At 41.0% G+C, this 23,390-nt stretch overlaps 1 protein-coding gene across 1 annotated transcript in view; it reads left to right on the forward strand.

Annotated features, from left to right (window-relative positions):
- Positions 1-5,759: 5,759 nt before the first annotated feature.
- The window catches only part of LOC101161357 (synapsin-3), a 150,826-nt gene continuing 133,195 nt past the window's right edge, over positions 5,760-23,390 (forward strand). The window contains exon 1 of the mRNA XM_004082870.4: positions 5,760-5,995. Within this exon, the coding sequence (XP_004082918.3) occupies positions 5,767-5,995 (229 nt within the window). The 5' untranslated portion in view covers positions 5,760-5,766. The remainder of the gene's footprint in view (positions 5,996-23,390) is intronic.

Raw genomic sequence — 23,390 nt, forward strand, 5'->3', positions numbered from 1 at the left:
AAGATGGGATACAGTGTTCCCTAGCTGTATCACGGTTCAGCCTTCATGGTCTGTGTTTCCCGGATTTTTATCAGTGAGACTGGCAGGTTTTTTTTCTTTCACAGTGCACTTTGTTCTGCATCCTGACTGGCTGTTGACCTTGTCAATCAATCTCTGTGCCATGTGTCCTGCATGGAACGCGTTCAGCTCGCAAGATCAAAATAGATGACGAGCAACTCTTTTTTTCTATTCTATGATACAGGACCTTTTTTTTTTCTATGACGGACTTGAATCCAGGACAATGGTTCCAGCTTCAGGTCATCGACCAGTTCTCTGGTGTAGTTCTGGGCTGTTTCCTCATCCTTCTCCAGATCATTCGTAGCCCACTAGGTGAGATATTTCATGGAGCTCCAGGTGATCGTGAATTTCTTCCATTTTCCAATAATTGCTCCAACAACCGATGAACCAAATTGGTCCATTCCAGTCTTGCTTGGATCTGCGATCTTGTCCCTGGTGTCCCTCGACACCTCTTTGGTCTTGTTCATGGTGGGGAGGATGAGTCTGATTGTTTAAGGGTGTGAACAGGTATCTTTTAGTTGTTTTAGATTTTATTTTAATCTTAAAAAAACAAAGTTCTTTTTTTTATTGTTCTGCCCACACCTTTTTTGTTTTTAGGGCATCCTCATCCTCCTCCTCATCAATACTTAAGGATAAATGAAACAAAGGAAAGTGTGCTCTTAAAGGAATATCGTCTAGTATATTTGTGCAACAAAAAGTGAAAGTGTTCTTTGAAAATGTGTGCAACTGTGACTAGAAAAACACATTTGTGCTGCAATCTGTTATTTAGATGAAATAGCCACTTGGGAGTCCAATCTAGCCACAAGGGTTTCAAGCCAGTTACTTCTGTGCCGGTCCCAAGCCCGGATAAATAGAGAGGGTTGCGTCAGGAAGGGCATCCGGCGTAAAAATTGCCAAAATAACCATGCGAATCATCCACAACACTTTAGACATACCGGATCGGTCGAGGCCCGGGTTAACAACGACCGCCACCGATGCTGTTAACCTACAGGGTGTCGGTGGAAATTTGACTACTGTTGGTGGAAGAAAGAGGGGAGGCAGAAGGGTCCGTGGCCAGAGAGAGAAGGGAAAAGGCAGGAACATAGGTTTGAGAATAGGGACTCTTAACGTTGGCACAATGACAGGGAAAGGCAGAGAGCTGGCAGACATGATGGAGAGAAGGAAGGTAGATGTACTGTGTGTGCAGGAGACAAGGTGGAAGGGCAGCAAGGCACGTAGTATTGGAGGAGGATACAAACTGTTCTATCATGGTGTTGATAGGAAGAGAAACGGGGTAGGAGTGATTCTGAAGGGGGAGTTTGTAAACAGTGTTCTAGAGGTGAAAAGAGTCTCAGACAGGATGATGAGCTTAAAGTTAGAAATCGAAGGGGTGATGGTGAATGTAGTCAGTGGGTATGCGCCACAGGTTGGCTGTGAGTTAGAAGTGAAGGAGAGATTCTGGAGTGAGTTGGATGAGGTCATAGAGAGTTTCCCCAGAGGAGAGAGAGTTGTTATTGGAGCAGACTTTAATGGGCATGTTGGTGAGGGCAACAGAGGTGATGAGGAGGTGATGGGCAGGTTTGGTGTGAAGGAAAGGAATCTGGAGGGACAGATGGTGGTGGACTTTGTGAAGAGGATGGAAATGGCTGTAGTCAACACTTACTTCTGACATACAGAAGTGGAGGTAGGAGTACTCAGGTAGACTACATTCTATGTAGACGAGGTCATTTGAGAGAGGTTAATGACTGCAAAGTGGTGGTAGGAGAGAGTGTAGCCAGACAGCACCGCATGGTGGTGTGTAAGATGACTCTGGAGGTCAGGAAGAAGAAGAGAGGGAAAACAGAAAAGAAGACCAAGTGGTGGAAGCTACAGAATGAAGAAACTTGTGAGGAATTTAGGCAGAAGTTGAGACAGGTCCTGGGTGGTCAGGATGAGCTTCCAGATGACTGGGAAACTACAGCAGAGATTATCAGGGAAACAGGTAGGAAGGTGCTAGGTGTGTCATCTGGAAAGAGGAAAGACGGTAAAGAAACTTGGTGGTGGAATGAGGAAGTACAGGAATGCGTCCAGAGGAAGAGTAGCAGAAGTAGCAGAGTAGCAGAAGTAGCAGAGATTGGAAAGGATGAGGTTAGGAAGGCTCTGAAAAGGATGAAGAGCGGAAAGGCCGTTGGTCCTGATGACCTACCTGTGGAGGTATGGAAGTGCTTAGGAGAGACAGCAGTGGAATTTCTAACGAGTTTGTTCAATAGGATTCTAGAGAGTGAGAAGATGCCTGAGGAATGGAGGAGAAGCGTTCTGGTCCAGATCTTTAAGAACAAGGGTGACAGGCAGAACTGCAGCAACTATAGAGGAATAAAGTTGATGAGCCACACAATGAAGCTGTGGGAAAGAGTAGTGGAAGACAGGCTTAGGAAGAAGGTGGAGATTTGTGAGCAGCAGTATGGTTTCATGCCCCGTAAGAGCACCACTGATGCCATATTTGCTTTGAGAATGTTGATGGAAAAGTACAGAGAAGTTCGGAAGGAGCTGCATTGTGTGTTCGTAGATTTAGAGAAGGCGTATGACAGGGTGCCGAGGGAGGAGCTGTGGTACTGTATGAGGTCGTCTGGAGTGGCAGAGAAGTATGTCAGAGTAGTTCAGGACATGTATGAGACAAGTATGACGGTGGTGAGATGTGCTGTAGGTCAGACAGAGGAGTTCAAGGTGGAGGTGGGACTACACCAAGGATCAGCTTTGAGTCCCTTTTTGTTTGCTATGCTGATGGACAGGCTGACAGACGAGGTAAGACAGGAATCTCCCTGGACAATGATGTTTGCGGATGACATTGTAATTTGCAGTGAAAGCAGAGAGCAGGTGGAGGAACAGCTAGAGAGGTGGAGATTTGCTCTGGAAAGAAGAGGCATGAAGGTCAGTCGTAGTAAGACAGAATACATGTGTCTGAACGAGAGGGATCAAGGTAGAAGCGTTAGGTTACAGGGGGCTGAGGTGAAGAAGGTGCAGGAGTTTAAGTACTTGGGGTCAACAGTTCAGTGTGATGGGGAGTGTGGAAAAGAGGTGAAGAGGCGAGTGCAGGCAGGTTGGAGCGGTTGGAGGAAAGTGTCAGGAGTGTTGTGTGACAGAAAAGTGCCAGCAAGACTCAAAGGAAAGGTGTACAAGACAGTGGTGAGACCAGCTCTGCTCTATGGGTTAGAGACGGTAGCAGTGAGACAAAGACAAGAGGCTGAGATGGAGGTAGCAGAGATGAAGATGTTGAGGTTTTCCTTAGGAGTGACCAGGTTAGACAGGATAAGGAACGAGTACATCAGAGGGACGGCTCATGTTGCCTGTGTTAGCGACAAAGTCAGAGAAGCCAGACTGAGATGGTTTGGACATGTTCAGAGGAGGGATAGTGGATATATTGGTAGAAGGATGTTGGAGATGGAGCTGCCTGGCAGGAGGGCAAGAGGACGGCCAAAGAGGAGATATATGGATGTCTTAACAGAGGACATGAAGTTGGCTAATGTTAGGGTAGAAGATGTCCATGATAGAGTGAGGTGGAAAACGATGATTCGCTGTGGCGACCCCTGATGGGAAAAGCCGAAAGAGAAAGAAGCCACTTGGGAGTCCAATTAATGTACCAAAAATGGCTTTGAAAGCTGAAAATGAGTTATGTGTTTGTTCATAGGAACTATTATCATGAGATGCAGCAAAAATAAGAAAAAAGAGGAATTAATTAGTGTCTAATTTGCTGCATCTGTGAAGGCGTTCTTCTCCAGAGGGGAGAGGGCGGGGCCAAATCTTCTCATTAAAGTGTCATTAGCTGCATCGTAAGCCGGCGACACGTGCCTTCGCTCATGCGTGACTTTCTTTGGTTTTTCTGCAGCTGTTTGTCGGTCGTCGTGATGCTGCGTATGTAACCGCTGTGAGCCAATCTCTCTTTCCGATTCTTTCTCTTTCCATAGTTTTCTCCAACTGTTTTGGCCTCCAGCAAATTCTCTGAGTAGAAATTAGTTTATCAGTATGATGAAAAAACCTGGTCCCTTACAATTTAACACAATTTTTTTAAAGTTTCTTCATAGTAACCAATAGGGTTGTAACGATGCGCTAAAATCTCAATTCGGTTTGGTTCAGAGTTTCATAGGGCTGAGTTCGGTACTGCTGTTTCCCAAATCTGCCTGATATGAACTGCTATTTTATGAACTATTATTTTATTGTTATTTATTGTGTGTGTTTTGCTGCCGGACACCTGAATTTCGCCCTTGGGAGATTAAAAACGTTTTTATCTATTTTCGGTTCAAAAAGGCAGAAAAAAATTACTTACAAAATGCATTTATTTACATAACAATAAATAAAATGGACCTATGTAAATAAATACTTAGTAAAATCAGAAAAACTATTGGCTTCCAGGAACCAAAACTGGTCCGTGAGAACAACTGTCTCAATCAATCCATATTTGGAGGAAAACTCCTGCTTCTGTCTGTAAACAGCAGCTTTATGTTTCTTTTTGGTATTTGTTAGTTTTAACGGTCTGAACAGCTGCTCCCAAAATAAAATGTCCTTTTTAATTTTTTTTTCTTTTTGTTTTGTTTTGATTTTGGCTAAAAACAGCATAATCGTAAATAAAAGATCACTGGGGACGCTTTAAAAATAGATCAAAATATGATCGGAGGGGCTGCTCGGTGGTGCAGTGGTTAGCCCTCAAGAAACCCCCCCGGTTCAAGTCCCGGCTGTGGGTCCTGAACCAGATCATCAATGGGGGACCTTTCTGTGTGGAGTTTGCATGTTCTCCCCGTGCATGCGTGGGTTTTCTCCAGCATCTTCCCACCGTCCAAAAACATGCTTCATAGGTTCATTACTCTGAATTGTCCCTAGGTGTGAATGAGAGTGAATGGGTGTGTGATTGTGGCCCTGCGACAGACTGGCGACCCGTCCGGGGTGTCCCCTACCTTCGCCCAAAAGGGACCAGGATAGGCTCCAGCAGCCCCGTGACCCCAAAAGGGACAAAACAGTCCAATAGATGAACGATGATTGGAGTGGGACTTTGAGAGAATACCCAAACGACAAAAAAAGAAAGTACCTTTTTTTTTTTAAAACTGACATAAATATTTTGCCAATTTTTGTGTTGTAGTGCAGTAGAAAAAATAAAACTCTACATCCTACTACAAGGTTTCACGGTAAATTGTATTAAACTACGTGATATGCATACAAAATTACACACAATGAAAGAGCAAATAAAAAATCAACCAAAAAGATCATACTTTTCTTCTGTTCCAAGGCAAAAGTTTAAAAAGTGCTTTTAAAATTAAAAAAAGAATAAATTAAATGAAAATTTTTATAATTAAAAGAATAAAATGCTAAGTTTTTTAATCATATTTGATATGGTTTCAATCCAAAATTTGAAAGAGAAAAAAAGAAAAGAAAAAAACTAAAATAAATTCTATTAATAGGCTATTTTAGATTAAGATCAACTTTCTGAATTCCCATAGGGAATTCAATATAAAATAAAGTAAAAACAAACTGAAAAGAATAAAAAAACAAAAGAACATTCAAACAATTCCAAATTATTCCCAGACCTTTCTGAGGGTCAGTTTAGCAACTTGAGCTTTTATATATATGCTTTACTTTAAAAACGAAAAAAACTTTTGTTTTTTAATATTGTGTCTTGCCACAATGAAGAATAATGAAGTGAATCATCGGTCGATGTTCAGATTAAAGATTATAATTTTGATGAAAAAAATGTTTGTTTGTTAGATGTTTGCGTCTCTTTGTTGTGGGCGTGTCATTACCTCCCGGACTGCGGTAACAAACACGCCTCGCGTTCCCGGCATGCATTGTGGAAGAGAGGCAGCAGAGGAGGGTGCGGATGGGAGGCTGAGGAGGAGCGCAGAAGGAAAAGGAGCATCATTAGCCGCTGAGGAAGAGGAAGAGGAAGAGGGCTCATCATCCACGACTCACCAGCTCATCGTTTTCTCCCGCTCAGGTAAACCGCCAGCTCGTGCACCGTTCTCCCTCCGTCGTCACGTGCTTCCCGCTCTTTTGTTCCAGCCTCCGGGGTTTCCTGCTGTCTGTGGGGCTCGCGGGGGGCTTCTCTCTGTCTGTGGTGCGCGTGCGTCCATCCGGGTGGATTTCTCCGTGCTGGGATCCCCCCTCAGCCTCCCTCAGGTCGGCCTCCTGCAGCAGGAAGTGTCGGTGTGATGCGGAGCACAGAGGGGGGAGTGGGTCTGAAGGCAGGGAGGCAGAAAGCGGGAAAAGGGTTTACGAGTCCCAGAATATCCCTACCAGACCACTTCCAGTCATCTGACGGTGTTCCTGGTTTGGCTGGAGTCCCTTTGCTCCAGGTTTTGACACATTGTACAGTGAGGAGATGATCTCCAGTTCATTCTTTAGTTACCAATTCACCGGCAAACCTCAATGCATGGAGGTGTTCTATTGGGGGTGGAACATTAATTGACATAATCGATGAACTGATTTCTATTCTTATGATCCAACCAGCTTGATCTGTCTGTGGTTAACCTTTATCGTTATCATTCAAAATGAAATGAACCCAGTAAAGTCCATAGTGTCTGTATTATTAACTGACTTCTTAGGTTCTTCTGTCTAAACATGTCAGGTATGTGTAAAAAAAACACAACCGTATCTCATAACAACAGAACCTAAGAAGTCGATTACATTGATATTGGTAAATACCATTTAGGTTGAGGCACGATTGGTTTATTTTTACTATAGTATAAAAACGACCATCACATCGGACAACACACGTGATGACATCAGCAAAAATGGATCGGTCCGTAATTCCAGTCCAATGTGTGGAAACCCTTTGAATTTAATAAAGTCATGTGACCATCCAGTGTCTAGAATGTTCTAGGAATGTTCTCTTTGGATTCTTTGGATGTGGAAAAACAACAGTGGGGTGAACTTTAGGAAACTAACATGTGAATGGAGTTGACATTCATTCTAGTTTACTTGTTTGTTTGGACACAGATTTCATTCACACTTTGATCTTGAACCCAGCTACTTATCTGAGTCACACTGGTTGCCTAAGTTTTGGCTAAAGATGTCCTGGTCAGTGAATCTGATCCAACCAAATCGTTCAAAATGAACCGATTTCGAGTATGAATTGTATTATTTGTTTGAGTGACATTTTACAACTAGAAGGAGCCGCTTTTCCAGAAGAAAATGCAGGGTTGAATGCTTTATTGCTGAATCAAAATGAAACTAAAGGGTAATAAATAAAGAAAGAAATGATCAAAGTTGACCATAAATAAAGTGAAAACAGCACAATAACAACTAAGATATGTTTGTGAAAAATGCCAGCTCCGGGTATCGAACCAGCGAGCTTCTGCACCAAGGATTCCTCAAATATTTCAATGGAGGCAGAAAGCCTGGAATATTTTAAAAGTTTCAAGGAATTGAAGGAGCAAAAGTCATATCTGGATAAAGCTGAACACTTGAAAAGTTGAATGGTTGAAATAGCTGAACAATTGTAGGAGTTAAGCGGCAAAAAATGGAGGAAGATGCTAGAATAAAGAATGAGAAACAGGAAAACAATGGGATGAACGCTTTATTTGATTTTTGATTTTAATAGGTTTATTTCAAGCAATCAAAGCAAGAATAATGCAAAAAACAATCAGCAGTTCTACATTTATACAAAGATGTATCAAACTTAGGATAATTTATAGCATTCAGCTAATTAGAATTAATCTCATACTTTGAGGAAAAAATTACAGTTTACGCTCAGAATTCTGAAAACCAATTCAGCTTAATTAGCCACCTGCTAGAAGCGACCTGCTAATATGACACATTTCATCTTTAACGCTATTTTGTATAAATTCTAAACCTTTAACACTGGATTTTCTAGATCTGGTGTTGAAGTTTATTTAAATTACTGCAACTTATCAACCGTTTACCTAATAATTATAATTCCAGTGGAAATTCTGAAGCAGAGAAAAGCAGCTTTGCATTGAGATGCAACACTTTACAGTCATAAAGTGTTTAAGCCGTCGACATAATCCCGTCAAGCTGGTCTTCTTAGCTTCAAGATCGCGTAAATGGTCGAAGAGTTTTGTAAGTTTAAAAAGCAGCTCTGGGATGAACGGGTTAATATTTCTGATTTCCCCTCATCTAAATTGGTTTGTGTTGTCTTCATAAATGCTCTAATTTAGGGTGTAAATAAAAACCAAAAACGTCTGCTACAAATGTTTTAACATTAGGAAGCATCAAATTGAATTAGCATCACAGTCTCTCTAAAAATGGATCCACACTGACGCTAAAACAGGACTTAAATGTGGTCAGAAGGCAAACCGAAGTCCTGTTTATCATGGGTTATCTGCTTTTCTCCAGGCAGAAGCTCACTGCAGCCACTAATGACCCCTGTTGTTTTCTTGAATAATAAATCGGCCAATAGCTGTGACCTTTTCATTCTAAACCTGCTGCTATTTGTTCAATGCCCACCTTTTTTTATGGGGAAATATTCCCTGCTGTGAGCTTGTAGTATTGAAATAAAGTTTAAATGGAAATGACTCCACCTGACAACAAATTACTTGTTGAGTTCTTCATTTTGGACCAATTTTATTAATATTTAAAACATTTTTTTGGCTGCATTCATGAGGAAAAGTCATTGATTTCCTTTAAGAAGTTCTCAGTTCTTAAAGTCTCTAATGGACCTGTTTGATGGGGATCCAGAGGCCTGATGGCGCAGACGTGTCTGCCTCCTGCTTTTCTGTGTGCATGTGAGCCAATGTGGCGCCTGCAGTGAGAAGCGGCGGTGACCGGCCTGTCTGCGTCGCAACAAGCACCGAGCGAGCCGAGACCTCTGCTGCAGTCGAGAAAGTTTGCAGTTCTAAGACGGCGCTCTCTATCTCTAAATGGTTGTTTGTGAGATTTTCATTACATGATCTCAAGCTGCTGGGTTTACAGAACGTTAGTGGGACAAACTTAACAAACCCAGATTGTGTCAGTGTCATGCAAAAGTGCTTGTCCTGCATCAGATTGCCTCTAAAGTCAGAACTGAAAATGGAAACAGCACAGCATGCTTGCAGTTTGGTGCTTTGAAATTAACAGCCGAAGCCTAATGGTGTCTATCCATGCTGCCAAAGTACAAGTTTTTAACAGCTCATTAAAACAAGCCGCAGGCTTCTTCGAAGTTCCCAAAGCAGCTTATAAGACGATAGAAAAAAATCAAAGAACACGCAGAAAGTTTAGTCATGTCATTTAGGCTGCATTTACACTGCAGGTCTTGATGCTCATATCCGATTTTTTGACTATATCCGATTTTTTTTGACGGCCCGCTTACATCATCTTTTAAAAGTGACCCGTATCCAATTTTTGCATTTACACTACAATGCTGAAACTATCTGAAGGACTAAGTAGCAGCATTTCCGCCTTCCGTGGACCTCCTTCGGACTTTTGTGACTGCAGTTGTCACGGAGGCGATGCAGCGACAGAAGGAGGCGTTGCCTTGGGTGCTCGTGAGGGGATGTGCAGGAGAGGAAAAAGGAGGCCTGCTCGGCCGGCTTATGTGCTCTCTCTGAGTTTTGAACGAGGAAGTGTTTGCAGACGTTGTGCTGCACTAACAGTTTGATCCAAGCAAAGAAACAAACGGCTTCTAGCCTGTTCCAGAGCAACAGTGTCCCGCTTGATTAGTTACCGTTTGCGACCGGGACCAGACCGGAAATAACGAAGCCTAAGGCTGAAAGGTAACACGCTGATGGGGCTCCAGCTGTCCTCGAACAGCAAAATCAGCGCACAAAAGCACCTTAATAAGTCATGTGATCTCAGTTGGTGGTGTCTTGAGTTGACGTCACTGACGTACGACTCGCATTTACTGGAGAATATCCGATTTGTCTGCTTACATGGCACACGCAAATGCACGTGCCGATTCGTATACAATTTATTTCCACATATGAATGAGGCCTGATTCCGATCTAAGAAAATCGGAATCCATGCGCTTTTGTCCTGCTTACACGCTCACCAGTCATATCCGATCTGAGCCACATGAGAGGAAAAAATAGGAATTGTGTCACTTGAACCATGCAGTGTAAATGCGGCCTTAGGGCTCACCTTCAGTGGATCCCATAAACCCGCAGAGCTGAGGAAGTGTTTAACAGCACCTTTGGTTTCTTTTTTGTACTTTACTTTGTCATAACTTGGTCCTGAGTATAAGTCACAGCAGCCAAAAAGTGCATCATATATTAAAAAAATACATAAAAAATTAGCATCTTAGCTTTAGCTCTAGTGTTTACATTCTTTTGACTACCGTAACCCTTCAACTGTTTACGCTATTATCATAAGTCCAGCAGATTCTGACACAGAAAAAAGGAGTTTTGCGTAGTTATTCAACACTGAACGTTTCAGCGAAAAACCGATATGCAATGCCCCTTTCCTCCATCTCAGATTCTGTTGGAACGACGTTTTATTGCGTCAACAGTCAAAGAGTTAAGGTAGTTCTAAGAGTGTGTGTCATTTAGGTGTTTCTACCAACATCTCTGGTGTTAAAGGGTTAACAAAAAGAAGGACAGAAAATAAACACTTTATCCTCTACTAATAGCATAAGGAACAATTGGTCGATCATGTATAAGGTTCACCAATGCTACACATTTATGCTTATTCTCATACACAAGGCATAGGCAACAAATCAAATTAGTGTCTGATATGTTAGTACAACATTTTAGCAGTTATTCTGATGAATTTACCACTGACAACGCGCTGACAAGTCAAACAAAATCTCAATAACACTTCCAATCACTAAATCCATTAAATTTGTCATCTTAGGTGTGTCTTCTGAACAACTCCCCCAACCCAAGAGTTTGGTCTCAGCATCTTTTCCAATAATTCTTGTCTTTCTGCATCTGTTTTTGGGGGCATATTTCACTAGTTTAAGTTGTAATCTGCAGAATATGGTTTTCTTCTTGGGGGTGTTTTTATTCAGTCAGTCTCAGTTGTCTTTATTAGTTACTGGTAATGTTGAAATTTGACATTTTTAGTAAAATCAGAGTAGCGGATACTGATATACAAAGTCCTTTGGTGTTCTGGCGATTGTCTTTACAAAAAAACAATTGTGCTCTTATAGTGTTCCATCACTATAACGTGGTCCACATGTTCTGAACTGGTTCTCTTGTCTCAGTGGCGTTGTTCACCCCCCCACCCCCCCTGCGGTTGAGCAGGTCGTCCAAAGATCCAAAGAAGGGTTGGCGGTTCGATCACCGCTCCCCCCAGCCAACTGTCGTTGTGTCCTTGGGCAAGACACTTCACCCTCCCTGCCTCCAGTGTTGCTCCACTGGTGTGTGGATGTGCATGAATGTCCCGGTGATGGACAGAGGGGCTGTAGGCGCGAACTGGTAGCCACACCTCTGTCAGTCTGCCCCAGGGCAGCTATGGCTACAACAGTGTTTACCATCACCATCAGGTTGCTGTTATTAGACACGGTTGCGTTTTTTACATAGCTAACATGTTTCGATGGACGTCTTCCGTCTAATGTTTGACTTATCTTCTATGAAAGTTTTGACCTTGTGAGTTTGAACTAAATAGAAAAGTGTAAAATTGTCCATGCCTGTCCAAGAAAAATTTAAAAGGCGTGTAGTGAGAGGGTTAAGCCTTAAAACATATAAATGTATTAAATAAAAATTAAAAATGACTACTTAAAGGGTTTTTTCTATCACTGAAAAACACAAAACGGTAAATCTATCCCTACAGTCAAGCATTAAGCCAACATCTAGGTGCAGATAAAATAGTAATTCTGGCAATGCTGGAAGAATGTGGAATTAACAAAAATGCTAATCAAGAAATGGCAATTTTAACAGACTTTAAAAAGTCAGTCTAAAGCAGGACTGTATGATTTTGTTGTCAGGAGGTTTTAGATCACTTAGGGTTCCTGTTGTTTTTTCTTAATTTTTATTTTGAGATCTTTTCGGTAACGTAGCAGCTACGTGTCTGTTCCATTAACCATGCTCCGCTGCAAGCAAACGGGGGATAATTGTCATTGATGACACACACCAATATCTGTATGCTTGAATTAAAGATTCCATCGGCAAAACATTCAACAAAGAGTTCTAGGCTTTATAGTAGCGATCAAAAGCGTTCAATTCGTTACAGCGTTAGCGGTCAACGAAAGGTGTACATCCCCAGCTCAACTGGTGTTCAGGACACCTGAGTGAACAGGTGAACTTCATTTCTATATTCTCTGCTGTCCACCAAGTGACTCGCCACCACACCAGTGGAAATACTTGCCATGGAGTGAACAGACAGTTTTGGAACCTACAGGTGATAACAAGAACATTGCAATAGACAACAAAAGAAAAAAAACAATTAAGCTAAAGCTGGTATGATTGAAACACAACCGAGTGGCTCAGCAATAATTGAATTGAAACCGTGGAGAAAAAAGGGGTGACTAAGGACTGGATAACCATTTAGCCGTTTTTTTAAGGTTAGGTTGATGCCTTACAAATTCCTCAAAGGCTGGAGTTCAGTCCTGCACAGTGAGCCATTGTGTTTAGGGGTTAGTATTACACTAAGGTTGCACAGTCATGCTTCTTTGAGCTAAATGCTAAGCGACTGATGCTGAGCATGTTGACCTCCTTTATTTCTCATAGTGTTATGCTAACATGTGTTGATGCAATGATGACACAAAGGCGCTAAAGCAACTTCTGAAGTTTCAAGCTGAAAAGGAAAGCAAATCTGTTTTTACTCTTCTTTTATGCCCTTTCATCTTTTGGGTACATATCACACCGTTCCACTTCTTAAAATGTATTTATAGAATCTATTGCATCTCCTGTGATTTTGCAGTAAACATTTGAAACTAGGTTAGCTCTGCATTTCTGTCACATTCGTGCACGTCTGCGTGGATAGCAGAAAGTCCTGCTTTCCTCTTGTGTGTTCCAGTGTTCCATATTTGTTCCAGTGAGGTGAGTTGACATAACGTGCACAGACTCTTGAGGATAGTCGATGCAGATAAATAGAATAACAGTAACCATGACAACATGACTAACTTCAAGAAGTTTTCTTTTCCTCCTAAACTCTAAAATGCTAAATGTCGTGACGGTCCATGTGGAAGCGAGTCCCACACATACATTAATGATCACCCAGAATGCCTTGGGCCAGACTTACAGCGTCACATACTCTTCCTACTTTCATTGTTTTTTTTCTTGCACAAAGACTTCCATCTCTACTTAACTTAATTTCCTTTCCTCTTACATAAGTCCGTACAGAACTGATTACCCATCAGCCAATAAGCTCCAACTGCCAGGAATAACAAAAGAGAAAAGATGTTCTGGTCTCTTCTTTTGCTCAAATGATCTAGTCCAGAAGTGTTGGTAGTTAAAAATTAATGTCATGAAAATATTTGTAATTACAATGGGCCTAAAAACAGCCGATGTTGAAAAAAATCTACTATTTATTAAAGGAAAACTTGACTAAAACCTTTCTAATGAGATAAAAGTATTGACAGTTTGTCTTAGCTAGTGCTGTCTGACATCCTTGAGTTCAACAAAAAGTGTTTGATGAAAACAAACTGTTGAAAGGCTTCATATTTCACCAGGTTTTGATCATTTTTGCTAGCTAAAGACAAAAATTGCAATAAAACATTAGATTAGCAATGATTTGGTGAGAACTGTGCAATTCTGGCTGCATAGCAGCACCTGAGCTGGGTAGGAGCTGTTGGAAAAACGATAAATTCAGTTTACAGTAAAGCCAAAAACTGAAACCAAGAAGAACTCATTTTAGTTATTAATACCATTAGAGTCCAGATCAGTAAGGCCAAGTTGTCTGAACTGATCATATTAATAACGTAAATTGGATACCAACAGATGGCATCTTAGAGTTTCATTGGGATAATCAATCCAGTTAACAAGCAAAGAGTGAGAGGGGAAAGGAGAACTCCCTTTCAATGGAAGGATGGAAAGAAACATCCAGTATGACTAGACTCAGTAAGGGAGATTATCTGGTGTTAGCGTTTGGGGTCTGAGTGGACAAGAAAGAAAGCACTGATCCATTTTGACTTGTATCAACAGTTCAGGCGGTTTAATGGTGTGAGGGGTAATTTCCTGGCACACTTTGGGCCTCTTATTACCAATTCAGCATAGTTCCAACCCCATAACCTACCTGACTATTGTTGCTGACCATGTCCATCCCTTTGTGACCACAGTGAACCATGTTCTGATGGTTACTTCTAGCGGGATAAGGTACCATGTCCTAAAGCTGGAATCATCCCAGACTGGTTTCTGGTACTTTACAATGAGTTCTCTGGACTCAAACGGCCTCCACAGTCCCCAGATCTCAACCCAATAGAGAACCTTTGGGATGTGGTGGAACGGGAGATCGGCATCATGGATGTGCAGCCGACAAATCTGCAGCAGCTGTGTGATGCTGTCAAGTCAATATGGACCAAACTCTCTGAGGAATGTTTCCAGAACCTTGTTGAATCAATGCTACCAAGGATTAAGGCGGTTCTGAAGGAAAAAGGGGGTCCAACCTGGTACTAGCATGGTGTACAGTGGCCAGTGAGTGTACTAAACCAAAGAAGCCAGTGCAAGAAATCCCTAAATCAAGACTGATTGAAAAGGGTTTGAGATACACAAAAGCTTTGGACCCTTTAAGACGGAAGATTCTAGTGATAGCCGCTGACATTGTTACACCTGTAATTGCAAGTACCTTATTTTTCAGACCAAAATATACATAAGGCACACTTTAAATGATTAGGTCTGTTTTTATAGGCTCACCGGATTACATGGTGCATTAAGCGAAACAAAATCGTATCACTCTGCCAGGCTTCTGACTACAGTACCCATAATACTCCAACAAGGAATCAATGTAACTTTGTAGTTTACCAAAGTCGTGCCAAAACATTTAGACGGATTTTTAAGCGTCATGTACCACGGAAAATAATTTTCAGATCAGTAAACACAGCCAGGACAGCTACATAGTCTGAAAACAATGTAAGGATCTTAAGTGCGCATAATGGGCCAAGAAAATATAGTTAAAAATTTTTTTATTCCAGACTTGCTGTCAAATGTGTCATACAGAGAAACGCAATACAATAGCTGGTTCACTGCCAAGAGTACACAAGATTTAAAGATACATAAAAAAGCATTAAAGATGAAAGTATGCTATATTAATAGGGAAGAGGATTTTTTTTATGATTTTTTTAATATTTATTTTAAGTAAGAAAAATATTATTTGACAAATTTGAATTCAACAATTCTTTGTTTCAACACTAAATGCACATTTCTTTCTTGTATTTACCCTATTTCATAACTATTTTGTTATTTGAAATTAAAAGTTCTGCCGATTTTCTCTTGAAATATATTCTTAAAAATAGCATTCATGTCGAAATATGGAAATATGGTACTTTTTATGTTTTCCGTGCTGACTATATTTTAATGTACATGCAGCTTTCAACCTTATTAAAAAAAAATTAAATTATTTTTACTTTTACCCCAGAAATCAGATCAATGTGAGAGCCTGCAAGGGCTTTCAAGCTGTTACCATCCCCTAATAGCAACATATTTTTAGCAATGGCACCAACACCAAGATCCCAGCAGTGGGTGACTTGAGGGATTCTGTAGGTTTTATTTAAATAAAACAAAAAATGTAAAGCTGACCTGTACGAAAAGTGAATTCACGGAGAAGATGCTCCTGCATCGATTAATCAACAGTTCCTTCAGGGTTTGAAGTGTAACTTCTCAGAACAAACCTTCAGATTATGTGCTAGATTTGGCAGATTCACAGCCAGGATGTGAGAAGAGATGGAACAGAGAGGGGCTGCTGCAGCTTCACGCTCTCGTCAGCTACGAGTCTTTTTAAAGATGGGCGACTGTGCGCTGTGCGTTAGCAGGGGCCACATTATCCTGCTCTTCCCCGTCATTCCAGGGCGAAGACTGTGATTACCGCTCAGCTTGTTTGCTGTCAGACTTTTACAGCCTCTTAATATTTTTTCTGTGCTGTGGGAGCTCCAATCCACTTGTGCAGTCCACCGACTTTGATTAATAGGACAATTAGGATTTAGCATATCGGCTCGAGTGTTTTTCAACCGGTGTGTGTGTGCCGCGACACACTAGTGTACCGTGGGAAATTACCAATTCACTGATCTAAAAACATTTCCCATCTCCAGGATATCAGCTCTGTGTTTATCCAAACAGGTCCTGATAAAACACTGAGTAGTTAGAATATGAAAGATCATAAAATACTTTTTCTTGTGTTTATTTGATTCTATTAAAAACACTTTGATAATAATGACGGTACTGCGATTTAGCCGTAGCTTCAGCTCTGTTTTCTGAAAAGTCCCGCCCCTTCAACTGTCTCCACCAATCATTCTTGGAGGCTTAATCACATCACATCAGTCTGACCAATCAGAAGTGGTTAAAGTCTTCACTTCCTTGTTCCGATACTGCTCCTAAATTCTCTCAGTTCCAACAAAAATACCAGCTAAAGCTCGTCTTTAGCGGTGTAGCTTTCCACAGAATCCAGTATCGGACCGTGGAACAAGAGAACAAAACAATGAAGCTGAGTCTGTCTGATAAAACTACATCTCCCATGATGCATTGGGTTACAGTGACAGGATCTCAACGTACAATGAGTCTTCCCTGTTAAACGTATTAAACCACAACGAACACACATCAACCAGTTTTTCCATCTTGATGAAATCAGAGGTCAACAGTTTAGTTCTCCTTCAAGGTTTGTGTTTCTTAACAGCCAAACATCCCAGAGTTTGGTCCAAGTCATCTTTACAACTGAAACACTTCTAATAACGTCTGGATTGAAGGATGATTTCGATTTCAGGCTTCAGTCACTTTTGAAAAATGAAAAGTTAAACCCAAGTAGAAGTAATAACATTAAAGCATTAAGATTAAGGTGAAGTGGCCAACAGACACAATTAAACTAAATTGAAACAATTTAATCATCTAAAAAGAAATAAAACATTTTTGTTAAAGTTTTCAAAGACTTCATCTTTGATTAAGACAAAAGAAAAACTAATAAAACTTCAACATGTTCACTTTTAGTGTAGCTACAGAAAACATAAATATTATGTTTTTGTTTTTTGTGTAAAATTTATCAAACATGTTCAAAAATTACAGTTGCCTTTGCACCAACATTTAAAAAAATATTTAAAGATAAATCACTATTTAGAAAGAATATATTTAATTTTTTTGTGAGGTTACATAAAATTCAATGTTAATAAATTGGAGGAAAAAACAACTATCAGGGTAAAATGTTAAATAATTTAGTTGAAAATTATTACTGAAAACTAACTTAACTTTTATTACAACTTTTGGAAAAAACAGCTGCAACTTCCAGCTTTTTCTGCCACAATTATCACAAAAATGCTTGTGAGATTGCAGTGACATAAATACAGACTGAGTTTCTCCTTTTTTCAATTTTTGGATGCTGGTGTGCCGCAGGATTTTTTAAAGAATGAAGTGTGCTTTGGCTCAAAAAAGGTTGAAAAACACTTATATAGAAACCCAGCAGGGAGCTGACAACAAAACCAACAAGAGTCACTGAAGGAATACAAACCTGCGTGGGTCTAATATAGCTAGAACAGCTTTAGAACATGGCTATACCTTAAAAAACAGCCTTAAAACGAGTCTAAACTTTAAAAAAACAGACGTTTATTTGGTTAAAATTGCAATACATAGTATTCTCAAGCAGACCCGATGGCTGTGAAGCAGAGTTTAGAAATTAAAATGTTGTCATTTGACAGATCGGGCAAATACTTTCTGTACCTGTATGATTGGAATACTGTGAATGTTATTATGAATCCCAAACCAAACAAGCCACAGAACAGGACTGATTTCTTATGTCACAAAACCTAAAGATGGTTTGGAAACAGCTGTCGCCAAACCCATCTGGTTTGAGAACTTGTGAACCATTTTCAAAAGTACTACAATTACACCCCTACATTGAGAAAAATGTACTCAATATACTGATTCAAATTTCACTTAGATTCTGGAGAATATATGAAATAAACCAACACAAAGCAAATAGTTGCCTGCTCTTCCAGGCTGTCTGCTCCAGGCAGAGATGATTATTGAGTCTTTAGATAGAAAGTCAACCTGGAGATTTAACAAAAGAATTTGCTTAATTAATTATAATTTAAGCTATGTCACCATGAAAGGTCACAAAAAAGGGTCTTAAGGGAAGAGCAGCCATTGGATCCCCTGTCTTAGACTCCCACGTTGGAAAAACATACATGTCTACAATGTGGACATCCTTTCCATACATTGATGAAAATTACATATTGAAAACAATATTACACAAAAAAATGTTTCACTGTTTAGAATACACTATTTGACAATAAAAGACAACAATAATAAGGTCCTATGTCTGAGAGGGCATTTTGTGTGATTTAATACATAATACATGTCTTTGTGCGGCCCCTTTGATTAGTTTGAAGCATGCATTTTCAAACTGCAACCGAGTAACAAAAGTGAGTACTTTTTGTATTTACCCAAATCAGCTTTAACATACATCTATTGGATTCCATGCACTGGCTAAGATCCAAGGTCTGGAAGTCTTGAAGTCTTCCCTTGTCAGACAGAGATCCCCATCCTTGACCAAACTTTCTGATCCAGATCGGCTTTTGTCAAGTACATATTTCAGCTGTAAATAAAATGCAAAACATAACGCATATATTAAAAAAAACAAGAACAATATAATACAAAAAACACCACTCAAAAGTACTTTTGCTGTAAACACATGCATACCTGCCAGCATGGCTTGGACTGGGTAGAGCTCCTGTAAATATCCCAAACCAGGCCAGAAAACATGGTAATGTACTAACTGCTCTGGTACCAGTTGGGCAGAAATGGGATCCAGTTCAGCTGTTAGTTTTAAAAATAATAAACAGACATCACACACCCACACACTTATAAGTACATACTTGTCTGGAGTTAGGTTCATTACTACCACAGCCATACTAACTGACTAAACTGCATTCAAATTGTACCTTGGAAGCTGTCCACTTGAAGAATTACAATTTCTGGCCCTTTGGAGTCTAGAAAGAAAGAATAAAGTATTATGCAAGTACGACATACCCAGTCCAACCACTGGAACATGAAACAAACATCTCGTGTGACATTTGTCCTTATTGAGCACAATATCCCTCAATGTAGGAGTGATAACAGAGTTGCCACACCCTTTTCTGAAAATGGAGGCTATCACATATGGTTCAGACTAGTTTGCTTCCAGACATCCGCTTTTTCGTCCTTCCTTTCTTTTATTGGTAAAGGACCTCATCACCAACTTTGGAGATGAACAATTTCACATTCCATTTTTTCCTGGTCTTATATTCCTTCTTTTGTTTCTTCTGTACATTTTTTATGTGAACAGCGAATTGAATTCTATAGTGCTCTAAGATATGAGATATAAAATATATCTTTCCAGTACCTTGCTCTATTTTCTATCTAGTTGTGTTCTCTCTCTCTCTTTTTGTGTCTGTGCTGAAGTGAGGTATTTCCTAACTTCTTCAGTTACATTTTCATCATCTGCAGTGCTAAAAAAAAATTTTTCTGGACCGGGTTTGCTCCGTCATCGCATACTCTAGTTACTCATACACAACTAACCAAAATAAATTCAGGTTAGATGACGTGATATGCACTCGATTGCACTACAGCAGAAGATGTCATCAGCAGGTGTCACATTTCCCAGTAATCTGGGCGATTCCGCTCTGATGGCCACGCGGTAAATCCAGTTCGACCAATTACAAATCGCTCTGAAGTGTAAACCGGCCTGACGTCACCTAAAGAAGATGGCTTATGTCGAACTCCAACCGAAAGTCATTTCAGTCACCATTTTTTTGCGACACAGATGCCGCCATGTTAAAGCCAGACAAAGTCAGTAAGCGGATTAGCTGGAGTCAGTCTGTGTCAACATTTCTATGGCAACCACTATCACCAATCAGGAGTAAGCTGTCAGCTACAACCCCACCACTTGAAAACGGACTCGGGAGAATCCATCAATGAAACGCTTTGAACCCCGAAATGATCGGGATTTTACTGTTACAACAGGGGGTTATGAATCTTCTGACTCACAAGGTGTATATTTGTGTAAACCCCATCTGTAATTTGGGCTGAAATTTATTTATTTAGATTTTATTCATTCATCTTCTAAACCTCTTTTGCCTCTTTCGGGGGTCACGCCAGGGGGTCGCCACTTTGTCACAGGGCCACACAAATCACACACCCATGCACACCTAGGGACAATATAGAGTAACCAGTGTGTGTGTTTTGACAAAAGTTTAACTACAAAACAGCGTACAAACCCCAAAAAGTACAGTATAGTCTGCAAGTATCCTGGGGATTCATGGACATGTTGTGAACCAGACAAACCATCAACATTGAGGGTGAGGATATGTAAATGACAGCTGAAGTGTTGTTGCCATCCTTCCTGAATATGATCCTTTTTCCGAGGACAACGTTTTAATGCATAAGCTCCAGGAGCTTAGAGGCTACAATGAAGTGTGTGAAGGGGGAGCCCTGTCAGTCTGTGACTGTCTGCACTGAATGCAGGAAGGATCGCTGTCTGCCGGTACTCCTCATGAGGACAGCGATCTGTGCTGAAGAGCCTCCAGGCCAGATGCTGAAGGCCTAAGCCGAAGCGTTTAAGCATGAGTCTGTTTCTGTCAAAGCCACGCATGCTTTGATGGCTAACCGTGTCGTGATATAGCCCGTCTGTGTGTGACTCAGCTGCATTGTAATCTCATCGGAGAGCTGGGTGGCGTCCGCCTTCATATCAATTATGCTTAGAGAGTTGATCTCTTAAAGTGATCTCAGCTCACATCCCTTTTTTTAAATCTACACTTTGAACCCCAAATATCATAGATGAAAATTGAAAAGATGACATATTTTGTCAATGCACGTTCACATTTATTCAGGTGATGTTGTCTTGAAGTTGAATCATGGCATCTGGACCTAAAGTCCTCTTTCTTTGAAACGTTTCACTACTTGTTCAAGTGGTGCAAGATTATATATTTGAGCAACATTAGCAATCTTTTCACTATTGCTAATAACCTATCTGACCATTTGAGTAGAGATGATCTCTTTGAAGACTTTCTGTCAGGATTTAGAGCACATTCCAGCAGTGGAACAGCTCCAATGAAAGTAACAATCATCTACAAGTGGCTGCAGACACTGAACTTGTTTCTTTACTTGTTATTTTCAGTGTAACATTTGACAAAATGAGTGAGAAACATTTTTACTGTAAATGACTGGAATGTGTCCTTAGAATTCGCTCAAACTGCTTTAAACTGGTTTCCTAAAGACTTAAGACTTGGATGAGTGTGAATTTAAAGATGTTCCAAAACTCCTAAGAAAAAGCTTCCAGTTGGTTGAAATGCTGGTGTAGAGGATGGTAGAAGAAATCACATTTCCTTAATTTGAGCTTTTCTTCCTTTTTTAGAGACATTCCTCTGTGTCTTAATCATAATAATGAGAAAACAAGGCTAAGAAGAATTTTAATCTTTTCATTTTTATGAATTTATGCTTTGGGATTATGTTCACAGTATGTATTATTTATGTTTAGATTAAGTCTCCAAAAAACTGACCCTAAAAAGTCATCAAGTGTTTTACTTTGTAAAGGCGTTAAACTTGGCGCAAACTGCCAGCATAAATTTCGTGGACTGGTGCCCATTTCTAAGGACATGGCACATGAAGAGGAGCAGTTCCAGCGTCTCTCCTCAGAAACAGACAACAGGAAGAGGAATGCCACTGGCGACCCTCTCCAGGAGCAAGAAACATGAAGAGGAGAGCCCCTCACCAAGAAAAGGAAACACAAGCAGGAGCATATCTTGGCATACCTCCTTGTGAGCAGGAAACATGAAGAGGAGCGGCTCGAGCAATCCCTCTTAGGCTACGTTCACACTGCAGTCTGAAACGACGCAATTCCGAATTTTTTGCCCCTAAGCGGCCCAATTCCGATCTTTTCATGACAGTCTGAATGACACAGATCCGATCTTTTCAATTGCGACCCAGGCCCCGTGGGTTTGCCGTCCTGATTCCGAATTGTAGCCGATCTTTTCAATTGCGACCGCCGTCTGACCGGCCAGGCGACTTGATTCCGAACCGTACGTCATCGACACGCAACAAACGTCATCATTTTGCGTTGAAGTAGGCGGGAACGACAACGTAAACATCAACCATGGTGGACGATGCTGCTGGGACCAGTCAGTGTAAGGGAAGGGAGGTCACTGATTGGATTAATATTTGGGGTGATCGCTCTTTTCAGGCCAAACTCCAGGGCTCTTATCGCAACTGGGCGGTTTTTGAAAAAATTTCCAGATAAATGGCAGAGCGTGGTGTTGAACCTTTCCCGCGATTCTCCCCTTTCCGACTGTGCTCAGAAGCGCGGGGGACCCGAGGCGATCCTCCTCCCCCTCCCTGTTCTGATCCTTAGATTTTCCAGAACGGGTTAATAAAGAGTCCATAGCATTTATTTTGGGGGAAACCTTCTTTTATTACCGTCCTCCGTAACACACAACATGAATGCGCGCCCACACTGCCCCCCCCCCCCCATTCTCTATCGCGGCACGCGCTTGCACACACACACACAAACGCGGGGGCGCGGCCCCAACACATACACATTCCTATTCCACAACAGTGGGTACAGACGATCCCGACTCCAATGCCTTCTTAAAATGAGAAGATTGTAATTGTGCTGCTCCTTCGTGAAAATAAATTTAATATTACAAAAAGAGCTCCGCTTTTGACAACACTGTTGTTGACATCTGCTCCGCAAACAACGAGTGACGTCGTTCACCGTTGAGTATTCTTCTGGCTTCTGCGCATGCGGGTCTCGTTTGGGTCGTGTCACGGTCACACTGGAGATCACAAAAGTTCGGATTTACTTGGAAATGTGAACGGTCTAGCAAATAATTCGGATTTTTTCAAAAAATCCGAATTGAGCATTAAGCCCTGCAGTGTGAACGTAGCCTTAGGAACAGTTCCCTTGGTTTGACATTGCACGACTTCAACAGGGCTGCAGGAAAACCTTCAACTGGTGTAGACTCCAGTAACAAAATCCTTGCCAATGCAACAAGAATCTCCTACTGGTTCCCGGCTTGTCAGGTCATTCTGTCAGTGACTGGCGGTGAAGACTTAAAATGCAGACAAGACTTGATGGCAGGAACTTAAAATCCTCAATAAAGGTTGACAAACCTCAATGAAGACAGCTTCAAACCTTAGAACATTACAAGAAAACATAACTGAAAAACAAATCAAAGGACACATTTCTCACGGTACCCTCCATGAAGGAAGGATTCCACATTGTCCCAACATAATACAACACTTGAGAGAAGGAGCCATGAAGCAGTACCTGAACAAAATGACAACCGGCAAACAAGTCAGGTTCCAAACAGTAGGTAGTGGTGTTATGATGAGCTCCTCCTCTGC

Source organism: Oryzias latipes, chromosome 23 (assembly GCF_002234675.1).
Source record: "Oryzias latipes chromosome 23, ASM223467v1".
NCBI classification, from domain to species: Eukaryota; Metazoa; Chordata; class Actinopteri; order Beloniformes; family Adrianichthyidae; genus Oryzias; species Oryzias latipes.